General features: G+C 49.7%; 1 protein-coding gene across 1 annotated transcript; it reads right to left on the minus strand.

Moving 5' to 3' along the window:
* Positions 1–246: 246 nt before the first annotated feature.
* rai1 (retinoic acid induced 1) lies at positions 247–8082 on the minus strand. Its single transcript, XM_008287934.1, has 3 exons — positions 1540–8082; positions 1240–1333; positions 247–320 (listed from the first exon to the last, which is right to left on the minus strand). Exons 1-3 carry the CDS (start codon positions 8080–8082, stop codon positions 247–249), a joined length of 6711 nt encoding a protein of 2236 aa, XP_008286156.1.
* Between the last annotated feature and the right edge of the window lie 7771 nt (positions 8083–15853).

A 15853-nucleotide genomic window follows, 5' to 3' on the forward strand; every position in this document is an offset into this window, starting at 1 on the left:
AATTCTTTTTTTTGTTTTTTTATTCTGTGCTGAAGAGATGGGTGAAGGGTGAAGGGGAAAGAAAAAACAGAACAGGGAAGGAGGCTTTAAGTGTCCTAATCAGAACACACCCAAAAACACACGAGTAAAGAAGTTGCCTGTGAGATGCTAATGCACATAACACGGCTCCAAAAAGCCGTCTTCATCCAGCCAATGCACATAAGAATTTTAAACTCATACAACAGATAAAAATCATGCATCAAGTCACTAGTTTTGTGGTTTTTTCCTTACCTCATGTTTTGGACATTTGATGGAGAAGTCATCCTCGTGGAATGTGCAGCCTAGACAAGAAAAAGAGCACAGAGAAGAAGCAGAGAATGAGCTATCGTGTTGCAGATAACAACAAATGAAACACAAAGCAGGAGGTGGATGTGCACGAAAACGAAGCCCACAACCCAGATAAATGGCAAAAAGGTAAGGTTAGAATAAAAAATGAGCGAGACGAAGGAAGCGGCAGAGGGAGAGCAACAGAGGAAAGAGAGAGACTGAGTGGATGAGTTGCAGTGCAGGCAGGCAGGCAGTCAGATATGGCTGGTGCACTCAGCAGGATTAAAAAGGGCCTCGCTCTGCTCCCTGTGCTGGCTCGGCAGACGTGGCAGGCCTTCTAATCCTCACACTGTACTTCCTTGGCATGAGGTAATATAAAGGGAAGCCATGTCACACGTGTCAGACGCCGACTCGTATCGACAACAACGACCAGGGACGAACACACCAGCACCGAAGGGAGTGTGCACAGGCGACGTAGGAAAGCATTTAGGCGAGCATTCGGGCAGGAGGGAACACACATAGATTCATGCAGACAGACGTGCACATTCAGTCCCCAGACGGCAGCATAGACGGATGAAACCACAGGGGTTGTGGTCAATAATGCACACATACACCCCCCGCTCTCGCTATCTCTTCCCTTTCTCCTTCTTGCACACTCCAGGGTCCCACTTTCCTCTCATCATCCCCTTTATTCAAAGCACCCTCACTCTTTCTGTTTTGCTCTCCCCTAGCAGACACCTCTCTTCGCACTCGATAATGTTACCTCTTGATGCATTTTCCTCTCACATCTGCTTTACACCCTCCTGTCTTTCGTCAATCTCTTCCCTCAGCTTCCCCTTCCCAATTTCCCCTCTCATTTCTCCTCCGTCTCCTCGGCTTTTCTTGCCTTTTCATCCCTTGTCACTCCCTTCCTCTCTCGCTGTGGTCTCTTACCTATCTCTTTGGCGCAGACATAGTGGTATTTATGAGAGCAGCCTCTCCAACAGCAGCTGAGGGACGCCCCCACAATCTGGCACTTGTAGCAGCTCTGGGGTTAGTCAGACAGATGGACATATGGGCCAAGACCAGTAAAGAAACAAACAAATTGACCAACAGAGGCACATGGGGACAGAGAGAAAAGAGAGGGGAAAATGTCAGAAGTTAACAGCAGTTCTTAAAGTGACTGTATATAGTGTCTTTGTTAGCTTGCAAACACATTTCAGAACGGTTTAAGACTCATAATTGCAATCGTACCGTTTGGGCTGAGTTGTTGGCAGCTTCCTTCAGGCCATATAGTCGCCCAGCTACCATAATTATCCCCTTGGTCCAGATGGTACAGTTTTCATGGGCCCAGTGCTCCTTAGCCTCTGCCTCCATTTGTAGCCTTTGGAACATGCTGTCGTTGCCCTCTTGGTCCCCCGGGGCCAATGTGCTGATGGCCTGGAGCTGCTTCATCCTCCTGAACCTCTCTCGTAGCGTTAATCTTCGCGGACCACCCTCCCGACCCGGTCTTTCTGTTCTCTCCGCCCGTCGGTAGCGCCAGTGATGGTGCCTGCTACCGCTGCCCTCTTGAGAGGATGATTCCGTGTTCTCCTCCTTTTCTGTGCTGGCCTCACCCTCAGTCTTTGAGGAGTTGCCCGGTGCCTCGTTGCTGCTACTGTTGTCGTCATTAGGCTTGTCTGAGTCTTCCCTGAAGGATTCTGTGTGCCTGATCGTCAGGATTTTCCGTGGAACGCCGTCCTCTGTGTAGTAGGGTCCACATAAATCCCCCAGGTCTTTGTAATTTGCTGGCTTTCCACACAGGGAACATGTAAGACACCTACCAATTAGATTTTTATTTACCATGGGTCCCTGTAACATGGCAGCAGTGTGTGGCACTACTTTTGCGACCGTGAACGGATTCCTCATTCTTAATATGCCCTTTTTCCTGCGTCTCTGAAATATGACGGCGTCCTCGGGTTTGTTGACGATGGCACACCAAGAGGAAAAGTCTCTGGAGTTGTTAATCCGTACATAAGGGCAGAAAGATAGTTTAGGATTTTGATGGACTGGTCTGCGCCGAATTCTTTTCACAGATATAACCTCCGTCTGTTTCTCTGATACTGTGACTACAGGACCCACAATGCATGTTTCCTCTTTCTCTGTGGTCTCTGGTTCTCCTCTTTCCCTGTCTTCCTTTTCTCTCTCCTCTTTTTCAGTCTGTTCACAACTAGCAGCTCTTACTACCGCCTCTATTACCTCCATGGCATCTTTCATCCCCGGTTTTGGCCCAGGCTTTTTGTGTATCTTCACTGGCTTGCCAAGAATCTGCTCTGATGAAGCTTTGCTTCTTTTCCTTTTGGTTGGGTTTGCTGATGGTTTCCTGCCTCTTCGGGGTTTGAGGATGACTTCTGTACTGGTAACCTGGGAGGCCTCTGTGATCTCATCTGGGCTGATTGGCAGAGGTACTGTGGACTCTGTGGGGGTTCCCTTCTCCTCTAAACTCTCTTGTTGTTCTGCTGCTTCAGTGTTTATCTCCTCAACAATCTCTGTTTCCTCCAGAGGGCCGCCTTGGCCTTTTCTCTTCTTTCTCCTCTGCTTTAGGTGCATCTCGTGGTTGTTTTTAATGGCCCTCTGCTTGGCTAACCTTGGTGTTGTAACTATTAGGCTCCCTGCTTCCAAGGCTACTACTGAAGCATCTGTGCTCTCCACCATGGCCCATCTCTTCCTTTTGGTCCTGGCGGACTTGCTTGCGACAGTAGATGCACCCTCTAAGGCCTGCTGTGTCCAGTCACCTGGAGCCAGGACTTCTACTGGGGACTCGATTGAACTCCAAACCTTGTCAGCTACGACATCCTCCAGTTTTGTCTCGTTCTTATTTACAACCTCTTCTTCCACCCCTTGTCTCACCCCTTCTGGTGTTGATATCTCTTGAGTCACCTCATGCTTTTCTCTCTCTTGTGCCACCTCCTCTTTTCTCACCACCCCCTCTTGCTGTTTCAGTCCTTCTGCCACGTCGGTGTTATTTATCAGCAACGACGTCTCCCCTTCCTTCAGGACATGTTCAGACAAAGCCTTGGTTGTCACATCGTCAGTTAGATTGCTGTCTAGCTGGGGAATTGGGAGGTGTTTCTTTGAGCCAGGAGACGTAATCTTCTGCACCATGGCCTCATATTTCTGCCCCCTGCCTTTGCGTGGTGGGAGAACTTTAGTTTTGGTGGGGCACTGAGGCGGCGCCACAGGCACATCACTAGTGATGTCAGGTCCACTGATGCTGGGAGGAGTGTCTTTGGTTACAGGAACGACCACGGAGGCTTTCTTGGGTGGCCCTCGCTTTCTTTTGGGGCCCCGAACCCCCTTCTCTTTCGGTGTAGGGACAGCCTGTTCCAGCAGGGTGGGTTCGGGTGGTAAGGGTTTTGGTTTAGGTTTTGGACCCCTTTTTTTCTTTACTGGTGTTGTAGAAAGTTCTGGGCTAGGCTTTCGCTTCAGTAGAAGGGGTGTCTTTTCTTCAGATTGCTCAGCTGGGACTGACAGTACAGGTGGGTCTCCTGGAACATCTGTGGTTTTGACTGCATTGGGAATGGGAGCTAGAGTTTGTTCCACAGGTGTGAGCTCTTCTGCTTTTGGAGAAACATCACTGGCTTTAATTTCTGTTAGTGTCTGTGTTAGAAAGTCTTCACCTATGATTTTTTCTTTTTCTTTTGATAGTTTTTCCTGTGAAGGCTTTCTGGATCTCAAGACCATGTTCTTACCCTCCTTCTCTGGTGCCTTGACCTCATGGTGTGCTTGTTTTTCCTCAGGCTGTGTTAGTTTTTCATCCTGGTTTACTGATATTATAGCTTTTAGGCTCTTCCTGCTTCTGCTCTGCAGTCCTGTTGCAGGTTGAATTATTTCTTCTTGTTGCACCAGTTTTGCTTTGGACACTGAGCCTTTAGGGCGACCCACTGGGGCCCTGATGGGTGCCATATCAGTGGGAGGCAACACGTCTAAGGGCTTCGCTCCAGGCTTAGGTCCTGGTTTAGGACCTGGCTTTAGAGCAGGTTTTGGACCAGGTTTTGGTCCAGGTTTTAATCCAGGTTTGGGCCCAGGTTTTGGTCCAGGTTTTGAACCTGGTTTTGGACCTGGCTTTCGTTTTATAGGAGTCTCAATTTTCGGTGGCAGCTCTGGTTCATTTGGCACAGGTTTTGGCCCTGGTTTTGGCCCTGGTTTTGGCCCGGGTTTTGGTCCGGGTTTTGGTCCAGGCTTTAGACCAGGTTTAGGCCCTGGTTTTGCCCCTGGTTTTGCCCCTGGTTTGGGCCCTGGTTTTGCCCCTGGCTTGGGCCCTGGTTTTGGGCCTGGCTTTGAGCCTGGTTTTGGGCCTGGTTTTCTCTTGACGTGAGGCTCAACTTTGGGTGGCAAATCCGGTGCATTGAATGAGCGAGTGCACATTCTTGAACGAAAACCATCAGCTAACATTTTGGGAGTTTGGCTCACAATAGATTCCTGATGAGCTAGGTCCATTTGATCTGAGAATAGCACAGTTTTGCTCGGAGGCATGCTCGGTTTTTGTGCAGGCGAGGGAGCTCGCTCCTCTTCCTTTTCCCCTTCCCTCTCTAAGGCGAGTTGTCGCCTGATTCCCACACCTGAATGCATGATTCTCCTTCTGCCCCTGGCATGCTTACGTCCGAATGCCCTCGGCTGAGCAGATGGGACGACAGGCTCTGGTTTGGCCAAGGGGGTCACAGCACTGGCACAGCTGATGCCTGGTTCCATGTCCTCATCACCTTTTTTCGGGGAGGGTGGAGTGTCTGCCCAGGAGGGAGCTGAGGGAAGTATCGACTTTCCTGGTAGCTGAGGAGAGTCTGGCTCCAGCACTTTAGCATCACTGTGATCAATATGATCCCTGGCCAGAGCTGGAGGTGTTGCCTTGTCATTGAGAGCAGAGAAGACTGGCATAGCAGACTGCGGCTGAGGCGCAGTATCACCGATGGCTGACTCCATTGCAGATGCATCTGCTGCTGCGGTTGCTGCTGCTGTGTTCGGATGGGCAGGTGCTCCTGCAAACTCATTGTCAGTATGGAGCTCAGCACTCTGACTCTCTGTCCTGCTGCTGAGGTCTCCAGAAGGCTTCTCTGGCCCATCTCTATTATTCATGTGCTCCTCAGTTGATGACTGGCTCTCTGTCTCACCCTCCCCCAGTTCCTCCCTCACCTCTGCAGACAAAGGAGGAGAAAGAGAACATTCCTGTTGTTTCTGTATTTCTTCTTGTTCCTCTTTATTATCCTCCTCCTCCTCTCCCCCTGCCTTCTCTCCTCCCTCTTCTTCATTCTCCTGATCTCTGCTCTCTCTCTTGTCTAGGTTGCTCTCTTCCAAGGCCTCAACTTGGGGCGTTGGAGAGGTGCTCTCTGAGCTGTCCTCCTTCTCTGTGGAGTATTGATCTGGCTCAAGGTCGCCCCTAGAAATAAAAGGCAGCGTTTTCACCGAGCTCTCAGACGCAGTTGGAGATTCTGATTTGAAGGCCTCTGATTTCATCTCTTGGCCAAAGTGACCTTTGTGGCTGGAGTCAGAGAGAGCTGCTGGAGACTGTTCAACGGAGTCTCTTGCATCGGGATCGTATTTGCTCGGAACCTCTTGGTACACTGTCTCGTCATAGCAGTACCTTTTTTCTGTCACCTCTTTGTTTAATTTGCCGTAGACAGCTGGGCTTTTCTCGTCATCTGACCATTTCTCTAGCTTCTCTGGAGATTTAGTTGTCTCTGAATCTCTCTCACAGGCAGGAGTTTTTTCTATTGTCACCTCCTCTTTGTCACCCGATTTTTCTGTCCAAGCTGATTCTTCAAAGTTCTCTTTGACAGGTTCATTGATATGCTGTATATCTGAAGGAGAGTCTCTTTCTTGTTTCATAGGGCTGGGGATTGTAATACTTGTTGGTGACCTCTCATCACCAATGCTCTTCACTGGTGTACTTATGCCATCTCCTCCCTGCCCTGACTGACATCTAGTAGGATCAGGTGTGAGGTTGTGCAGACCTGAGTCCCCAGACCTAGTAGACATATCATCTGGAGATGCCATGGAGCATGAAGATGCTGTGTCCAGGCTGAGCTGTGTGTTGTTGTGAGCCTGGGCTGGACTTCTGCCCTGGCCAAAGTAGTAGTAGCCTCTTTCCAGTGGTTCATCGCTGCTGCTGGAGTAGCCACCCTCATGGAGTTCCATGGGCATTGGCTGGTGCTGTGGGGTGGAGTAAGGGTCCTGCATGGGGCCCCCACCGACACTACCACCCCCATCTGGATATGGAGGACTTTTGTACTCCTCACCCTTTTTGGAGGATGCAACACTTCCAGCACTGCTGTTGCTCCCTCCACTGCTGCGCTTGCTGCCTTTTTTGTTTGCAACCAGGGCTTCTGAGAGCAGCAGTTGCTGGACATTATTGGAGATGTTCTCCACCTGAGAGGTGAGGACATTCAGGCTCCACAAGCTGGGGTTTGATAATAGTTTTTCTGAGAAACGTTCTTTCATGGTGGGGACCTGCGGTGTCGTAGTGTAGCTGTGGGGGGCTGCATGGGGTACATTGGGTGAGGGGTGTGAGCGTGGGGGCATCAGCATGGTGTTAGCACTGGCTTGCTCCTGCATTCCAGTGGAAGAGGACGATGAGGACGAGGCTGTCCCAGGGGTCATGGGTGGTTGACCGTACTGGAATGACTCTGGATTGGTCATTAGTGGCGAAGGGGTGGAGCTGTAGGAAGGGGAGCGGCCTACAGAGCGTGCAGGAGAGTGGCTTGAGGAGGGGCTACAAGTCTGGTAATACTGTTCTGGTGACCTGACAGGCAGCTCTGAGAGACAGTAGTTTTGTTGGGCTTGGCTGTAGTGTTGGTATTTGGGGTGGGGCTCCTGGGGGTTGGTCATGGCCTGTAAAGGGGGCTGCTGCTCATAACCTCTAGAGGGAGCCTGCTGGTAACCGTAACTGTTCTGGGTCGACCTGTAGCCCCCCTGCTTCAGATTGCTGTGGCTGCTCATTTGCCTGCCATACTGGGAATTTGGAGGCATACTGTAACCTTTATAACAATGGGGCATCGGGCTGCACTTTTCCATGTATGACGATGGGGAGGGTGAGTGCTGCGGGTAGTGCAGGTGACTCTGGGGGTACATGAGAGGTGAGGGGGCAGGGTTAGGGGGGTGAGGCTGGTGGTGGGGGCTGGTGTAGGCAGGGGTAGAGGGCTGGTGGCACTGCGTCTGGGAGTGCCCCAGCATGTTCTGGTCCATGTACTGGGAGGAGCTAGGGGCAGGGGTACCACCAGCCTCCAAACGTCCCACCATCTCCTGGTCATACTGTGCTAACTGGGCGGGGTCCTCCCACTTCTGCTGCAGGTGGCCCTCGCTTATATACTGGGCTGAGTAATTTGAAGGGCCCATGTGGTTGCTGTAGCCCCCAGGACCCTGCAGGTGCTGACCGGGGTTTGGTGGGGGCACTTTGTTTCCTCTGAAGGCTTTCTTTGCCTGTGATGGTGCTGAGCCCCCATTTCCACTTCCGTTCCCTCCACCATTTCCTGGGTATCCAGCGTAGGCTTGCTGGCTGTAACAGTCCTTGGGTCCTCCTCCAATTCCCGGTCCTCCAGCTGGGGTCATGCTCGTAGGGTTTGTCAGCGAATGGGCCTCATAGCCCGACCTGGCGTGCCCCGGGCCCGGGCCTGGATGTGGACCGGGGCCTGGGTGCGGATGCTGGGGGTGGGGATGATGCGGGTGTTGCCGGTAGGTCTCCAGGCGGGATAATTCATGGGGCTCCTGCTGGTAGCAGGGTTGGTTGCTGTGGTAACCACCGCTGCGCTCACGGAAGGACTGCATAACTCTCTCCGTCTGTAGCCAGAGCAGGGAGGGGGAGGTGAGGTGAGACGGGAAAGGGGGAAGGGGGGTTGGGGGTTCTGGAGGCAGGGAGGGAGGAAGAGAGACAAGAACATGTGAGGGTTAGTGCCGCCGAGCCTGGAGTCAAACCATTCTGCATTCTGATATTCACTGTCGAGTTCTGTATTAACATGGAGTCAAAACAAGATTCAGTCCTTCTGTGACAACAAGTGAAGTCGACATTTCCACTCACACAAACATCCACTCGCAGACAGGTGTACGTAACTCCACGTAGACGCTGTCTTATGGAGATTTTTCCCTCCACAAATATATTCAGCTCATTAGCATAATTTGATTTCACAACAATAACTGCATTTTAGTTGCTGGCAGAGCTAACAGCTGTTTCTACTGCCCAGCTTTGAAGAAACGTGCACATATATGTGTGTACATTTTAAAAAACAAGCTCCAGGATCTTTTTCTGCCTCTTAAGATGGAGGGTTAGCAATGTGAAGCAGTCTCTGGTGTGTTGGACCTAAATTGCTGTTTTATTTATTTATCTAATAAATGAGTAATGTGTTTAAATATGTAGGGCTGCATAAGTGAGGTCAGGAAATGCACAGACTACATCTTAAGAGCATACATGTTGGGTCTCTAAGTCAGTACAAGACCGTTTATGCTTTTTCCAGCTGATTTTGTTCCAGGCATTATTCATAACTGGATCAAACACTATCCCTCTTTCTCTCAGATATTCTAATTTACTACTTAAACAAACAATGTTAAGCTTTATTTTGTGGTTTGTTTTTGATGCAGCGTTTCATAAAAGGTTCAGCTGAGCCCTCGTTTTCGTCTCCTCTCTCCTCCCTGCCTTCCCCTGCACAGATGCAAACTCCAATTTCCTCCAAGGGGAAGCAGGAAGTGTTACTGTGTGTGTTTGTGTGCGTGCTTTCAGTGCACCAGTAGGGGTGTCACAGTGTGTTTGTGTTTGTTGTGCATGGTGTGTCTGTTCCAGTGTGTGAGTGCATGTGTGTGTAATCTTTTGCCTGCCTGTGCATGTGTGTGTGTGTGTGTGATAGTGAATGTGAGCGTGTATTTATGCATTCATACAAAAAAGAGAGAGGAAGGCTGGAGAGTGTTCTCACTCTATAAAAGGAAAAGAGTCACCTGGAGACAGCTGTGTGTGTGTGTGTGTGTGCGTGTGTGTGTGTGTGTGTGTGTGTGTGTGTGTGTGTGTGTGTCAGCCAGCTTCAGCACAATATCCCGGCATTCAACCCGCCCCGGGGACAGTGGTGCATCCCACCAGACACACACTAGCATTATTCATCTCTGTAACACTGTGTGTGTGTGTGTGTGTGTGTGTGTGTGTGTGTGTGTGTGTGTGTGTGTGTGTGTGTGTGCGACGAGGGAAGGCGGTGTGTGAATATTGCGTGCATTCAATCTTGCGTGCCTCAATGTGAGTTTGTGAGTGAGTGTAGGTCTGTTTGTGTTGTGCTGTGCAGGTCTGCAGCTTTTGGCAGTCCCTTAAATCTGCACACAAACACCAACACACACATTCATAGACAAATAGACGCACACTCGACAGATTCCCATGGCGATCCTCTGTCCTCCCTCCTACCTTCCCATCTCCCCTGCCTGCAGCCTACTACTGCTTCACCTGGGGTGATGTGTGTGTCTGTGTGAGGACACTTATTTACACAATGACCTAAATAAGATGCTTGTAGGGGACAGCGGGTGGGATTCTCCCAGACCAGGCTTGCCGAGCACAGCAGGCAGGATGGCCTGAGACACTGGCTGCTGTCATGCTCTGTGTGTGTCGTGCTGCATGTCTATCTGTGCGTTGGTTTGTGTCTCCGCTCTGCTCCACAATAGTCCATTCTGAAGAAAAATCAATTGGGTTTTTCACTGTTTGCACGTCTCTCACTAAAAACAAGAAACCAAAGAAGCCCTCTCCTCAATCAATTTACTTCACTCCTCCTTCAGTCGCTTCCCACATGTGTGTGTTTGCTGGTGGTGTTTTCATTCCAATCACGTCTCCTCTCCACCTCCATGCTGCACCTCCTCCTCTCACCGCTATCTTCCGCGGAGAAGCCTGGCATTGTGGAGCTGGCCGCCTGCTGTATTTGTGGATGCACTACGTCACTGCTTCAGCAGGGGTCAGAGAGGAGAGAGAACGAAGGGTACATGCTGAGATCACCGAATCTTCCCTGTTGATCCGTCCACCTATCTGCCCGTCTGTCTGTTTATTAGGCAGCGCTTGCATTGATTTTGCTGGTGCTTGAGCACAGAGAAGGAAGGATAAAGGAGAAGCAATCACACATATTGCTCTCTGCCTGTCTGTCGTTTTGCTACGAACGCCACACACACAGCGAGACGCTCACATTTCTCTTGGTTTTTTTCTTCCATGTGTGTTTGCCTTTATATTGTCCCCATTTTTCCTTTCTTCCTTCCTATTAAATTTACTGTCTTCCTGCGTTTTTCTACACACTGTTATCTGTGCTGAGAAGGTAGCACTCCCATCTCTCCTTTCTCTTGCTTTTCTCAAATCTCCCTGGCGTCCTGACTAAAGGGGAGAGTGGCAATGAGAGGGGAAATTCAACAAGGCGCTGGGGGGTCTTATGGGAGGAGCGGGAGAAAACAAGCCAGTCGAGGGAAGGGGAAAGATTGAGGGTGGGGGATGCACGAGCAGCGAAGGAGTGATAGAATGATAAGTTTGAAGAGGAGGAGAATGAGGAGAAGGGGGTGCAGAGGACAGAGGAGGATAGATGATTTACTGAGTGGGCTTTACAACCTGGGCTCCTGGGAAATATGAGCTGGAGCAAACACCACACATACATGCACACACACACACATGGATGTATGCATGCAAAATTGAGGATGCAGTGGGCTTCATAATTAGCCACAGGCCTCAGCTCCACAGACAAACATGAGCTGCTAGAACGAGTGATTGATTATCACGGGCACTTTCCACTTCAGCCATCTTTATTGTTACTGTAGATGTGTAAACGTTACAGTGACATCAGAGCCCGAGTGTTTGTGAGGCTGTGTGCTGCTGCTGCTCCTCCATATGTATGTTTCAGGAGGACCTTTTCATCTCAAGCCTGAGAATGTCTGCAAATAAAATAGTGTTGGGAAGGAAGGACAGAAGGGAAAGAGTGTGAGGGAGGGAGAGAAGGGTGACAGAGGAGAGGAGGGTGAATCTGATTGTTCCGCTGGATGGTTCATAATGTGCAGAGCTGTGACTGGTTACAGTCCCCCCCTTCATTCTTTTTTTATCCTCTCTCCCTCTCTTTCATCGCATCATCTTCAGAGGCAGCTTGAGATGGGATTTATCTCCTTTCTCTGCACACACACACACACACACACACACACACACACACACACACACACACACACACACACACACACACACACACACACACACACACACAAAGAGCGAGAGACAGACAGCTCTCTCGTTCCATCAACTCTGGCTCTGAAGCACTTTCGCTTCAAATCTTTTTCCTGCTCTCTGTCTATCTGACACAAACAAACACGCACATGCAAATGCGCAAACACTTACAGACCCACTCACACGCAGGCACACATAAACGGAGGCATACAAAGTGGAGGGATGGAGCGTCTCTCTGTGTGTTTACCTCCCCAGTCATCCTGGTTAATTATGCATGCAGAGGCAGTTTGCTGGGGAGGTGGAGCGGCCTGGGAGGAAATGCACACACACACACACACACACACACACACATCGCATCACACATATTCACAAAAAAGTCACACTTCACCACCACCACCACCACCAGCACCGCCGGAATCATCTCGACACGACCCAGCACCAGACACACCAAAGCTCAGCTCACATCCTCCTCGACAAACTGACAACGCACTTGAAAATAACCCAAACATGCCACATTCCCTGCTCCCCCCCTCCGTCGCCACACACACTCGTGTCTAACACATCTGCCTTTAACACCCTGCTTAACACAGCACGCTCCGAAATAACACAGCAACCCGCCCCGCCGCTGCTCCCAATCAGTGTGCTGCAATCCCCATCCTAATTACGCACACTTCAACGCGGCGCAGAGAGCATTCAGATGCCTCCAACTATCGCTCTGCCTCTTCAGATTTCCTGCCTCTGCCCTCCCCTCTCTGTGGATGCTGTGCCCTTTTACTTGATAACCTCAGGTTCAGCACACTGGACGGACAGATGGACGGACGCTCAACTTCTCTGTGTCTGTCTCCTCTGCAGTGTCTGGCCAGACTGTGTGGGTGGGTTCCTACCCAGGGGAGAGGCTTAGGAGATGGAGGAAGCCAATATCTGCTCTGACATTTGTCAGTGTCCCGTTGTCATGACACACAGCTGGAGGTCACGGGGGTCACTGGCAGCCAGTCACATAGATTATAGGAGGACACATAGAGGGGGTGGAGGCCGGCCACTGACACCCAGACAGACAGGCAGACAAATGGACAGATGGCAATTTGAGGCAACAGCGAAGAAACTCAATCAGAGGGCTGACAGTGAGCGAGCAGTGGGCTTCTAATGAACATCCAATACGTTAAGTTGTTCGTGTCCAACCTGACTGTATTGATCTCCATCAAACAAACGCTGCAAATGATGGAAATACGTCATTATTTTGTGAGGAACAGAAGCCTCTCCCTGCCGTCGATCACTGCCATCTGTTTGACTGTTTTCTTCTCTGAATCCAGTGTGATGCAGTGAATTCACAGTTTCAAAAACAAACAATGACGCCAACAGCATCTGAATGGAAATTAACCGTGTGTGTGTTTTTAATCAAGCTCCCTGTTTTCTTCGTTAAACTGAGCGCTTGTTTTGGTTGGAGGGGATCTGACGGAGCTTCGAGGCTGAAGCGGCTCAGCGGCGTGTGGAAGTGAGGAAACCGAGCGTTGCCCAGGTTGATCTGGAGCAGCGTTCTGGTGCTGTGAAGGAGGCCGGCTAATGCGAGGTTCGGTGTGTGTGTGTGTGTGTGTGTGTGTGTGTGTGTGTCATGCTGTCTCGTCTCTGGGGTTTGGGATGACTCATCGGCATTCACAGACAGAGCTGTCTATTCCATCACAGATGAAGATGACACCCTAGACACAAATGTCTGCTCGCTCGCACAAAATCATGAACACCAATCACACACCAATCACACACACACACACACACACACATTACTTAAACCTGGAAGAAGAGTAGAGAGAAGTCTTGACTGCAAAAACACAGACAGACACACAAACACACACTCTGCAGCAGCTTCAGCATGAAAGAATAAATAAAGGTCAGAGAGAGCAAGACAGCCAGGCAGATGTCTGAGAGAGAAATGCATCAGTTACTACAGTTATCCACTTAGAGCTGCAGGTTTAGGATTCCTGTTTGGCTGCTGAAGCAGGATGGAGAGACGATGCTGTCCTGCTAAACTGGAAAAACACTTTCTGTCTTGTGATCTCTAAAAACAACTGGATGCCGCGTAGAAATTGGCAAAACACTCATCTATTGCTTTCTGTCGCTGTCCGCGGACTAACGGGTTCGAAACAACGTCACCGCGGCACATGTCACAGACAAAACCAACAACAACAGGGTCTACGGTCACCATGGCAACCGCGGGGCCACCCAGTGAAGTGAAAAAACACGAGAAATCATACGGCACACAAGTAAACAATGTACGGGGGAGTTTTAGGTAAACATGAATGCAACGCGTGCTAGAAACACACATCAGAAAGTCTCATGCTGGATGTATGTCATTAACGTCTCATGCTGGATGGTCGTCCTGCTCCACGGTGCTGCTTCAACGCTGGAGAACGGTCTGACTGCACGTCTTCATCATTCTGCTGTCGTGTCAAAATGCTTTGGTGCTTGTTTGTGTTTTTTCTAATCACAATTGTCTTTAAATGGTGCCGTGCCCAGGATGCACTGATGGTGTCCCTGCAAAATAATCATTTAAACACAGGGAGGTGAATGCTGTCACTAAAATATAATCTAACAAGCTGCCTGCACGATCTAAATTTTCAGAAAAACTCTGCCGGCTGAGACGTCTCCAGATGTGTCTAATACCTGAAGGTAACTTCAAAAGAAAATACAGCTTTACATGATTGAATGAAATCTGAATTTGATTGTGATGCTGATGAGGTTAATCCTATGCATGCAATATAAAGGCAGAGCTGCTTAGATCCTTTAATTAATTGATTAAAGGCTGACAATTCAGAGACATGCTTTGCTTCTACTCTGTTTGACCGTCATTAACGACGTACCGGGAAGACGGCGGCTCATCAATGTGCATTATTGAGAGAAGTTTTGTGAAGAATGTCTTGTTCTTTGCTGAATTTTTGATAACTACCGATTGATTTGTTTGTCCAACACGGCAAAGAAGAAAGAAGCACGTGTGTGCAATTCAACACGTTCTCGACTGAAATCACCAGCTTTGTGCGCCGCTCTGAAAAAGAAGCTTCGATTTCAGTTCAGCCGGCTGCATCTACATATATATCTTCATAGGGCATAACACAGAATCGCTTCACTTTCCTGCTGAACAATGGGCGGGAGATGAGCATGTGGGCTGTGAAAGGACAAATCCTCTATACCTCTTTCTCTGAATATCCTTTTTCTCTCTTTTGCTGCCTTCTACAGCCTTGACCCAAAATCATTCGGCCCTCCCTTGTTCAGCTCCTCGGCGTAACTCTCCTTTATCTCGTTTTTCCATCTATCTTTTCTCTGCCTCTGTCTTTCAGCGCGGTCACCTCTAGCGGGCAGCTGCCGAGCGCTGCCCTTTGAAGGACTAAACCTGGCTTTGTTGACATGGTAACGGAGTGATGAGACGGGTGGGGATGGAGAGGGATGAGCGAGACAGAATGACGGGAACACACACGCAATCAAGCACATACACATCGCTGGGCCGTGTTGTGTTTTCTGTTTTTTTGATTTTCTAGCAAAGGTTGTCGTGGATACTTGGGCTTGTGACAAGAATCGGAAAAAAGAAAACTGATTGCTCATTGCCCGCTGTGTGTCTTCGTGCCTCAGTGCATGAGAGTCAGTGTCTGTGTGTAGGTAGGTGACAACAAACATTAATCAATTTTGGCTGGTGCAAGCGTTTGCTGATATGTGCTCATACGTGCAAGCGTTTAGCGCAAACGCGCCGGTGTGTACTCGAGGGCTTGATGAGGGTTTTAATGATCAAGCTTGACTGCCTGCAACGCCCCCGCAGTGTGTGTGTGTGTGTGTGTGTGTGTGTGTGTGTGTGTGAGGGCATCAGTGGACTCCAGGTAACCTCCCTGGGTGCAGATGCAGCAAGACGTACAGAAGAAGAAGAACAACAAAGAGAAAGATGCTCCCATAGTGTAGATAACCTCACCGATGCCCACACACTGCTTCTGGTTTTCTTTCCACAGGTCTCGCTTCCTCCTTCTGTCTCAAACACACTTACACAAACACACACTCACACACAAGGGAGTTGGGGTCCTATAAAGTGGGCCGCAGAGCTACTTGGTATTCCATCAGAATCCTCCAGCGAGGGAGACTGTGGAGCAGAAGAAAGAAACGATGCACGAGGAAGACGGGACGAGAGAAGAAGACAAAAGCAAAGCAATCAGAGCTGAGCGTGTCTTATAAGTTCTCATTTACACTGGAGGCTGAAATCCAGTTTCTCCTCAACTTGTGTCAGAAGCAGACGCAGTCAGTTCCTGCTTCTCTGCAGCAAACGTGCAGCGTTCTGAGGTTGGAAAGCAGATGTAGAGAGGCTGCTACCTCACAGTGACCCATTTTGGTTTGGTCCAGCAAAGCTCGTCTTCCTGCCAC

The sequence above is a fragment of the Stegastes partitus genome, unplaced genomic scaffold, assembly GCF_000690725.1.
Source record: "Stegastes partitus isolate 25-593 unplaced genomic scaffold, Stegastes_partitus-1.0.2 Scaffold528, whole genome shotgun sequence".
Taxonomy (NCBI): domain Eukaryota; kingdom Metazoa; phylum Chordata; class Actinopteri; family Pomacentridae; genus Stegastes; species Stegastes partitus.

What these genes read in the sequence shown, in the direction of transcription:
- rai1 (XM_008287934.1), bottom strand. Translation starts at nt 8,082, where the DNA reads ATGCAGTCCTTCCGTGAGCGCAGCGGTGGTTACCACAGCAACCAACCC. An exon ending in CCAACAACTCAGCCCAAACG is followed by an intron (nt 1,334 to 1,539) that starts GTACGATTGCAA and finishes GACTAACCCCAG; the next exon opens with AGCTGCTACAAGTGCCAGAT. An exon ending in TGTCTGCGCCAAAGAGATAG is followed by an intron (nt 321 to 1,239) that starts GTAAGAGACCAC and finishes TTTCTTGTCTAG; the next exon opens with GCTGCACATTCCACGAGGAT.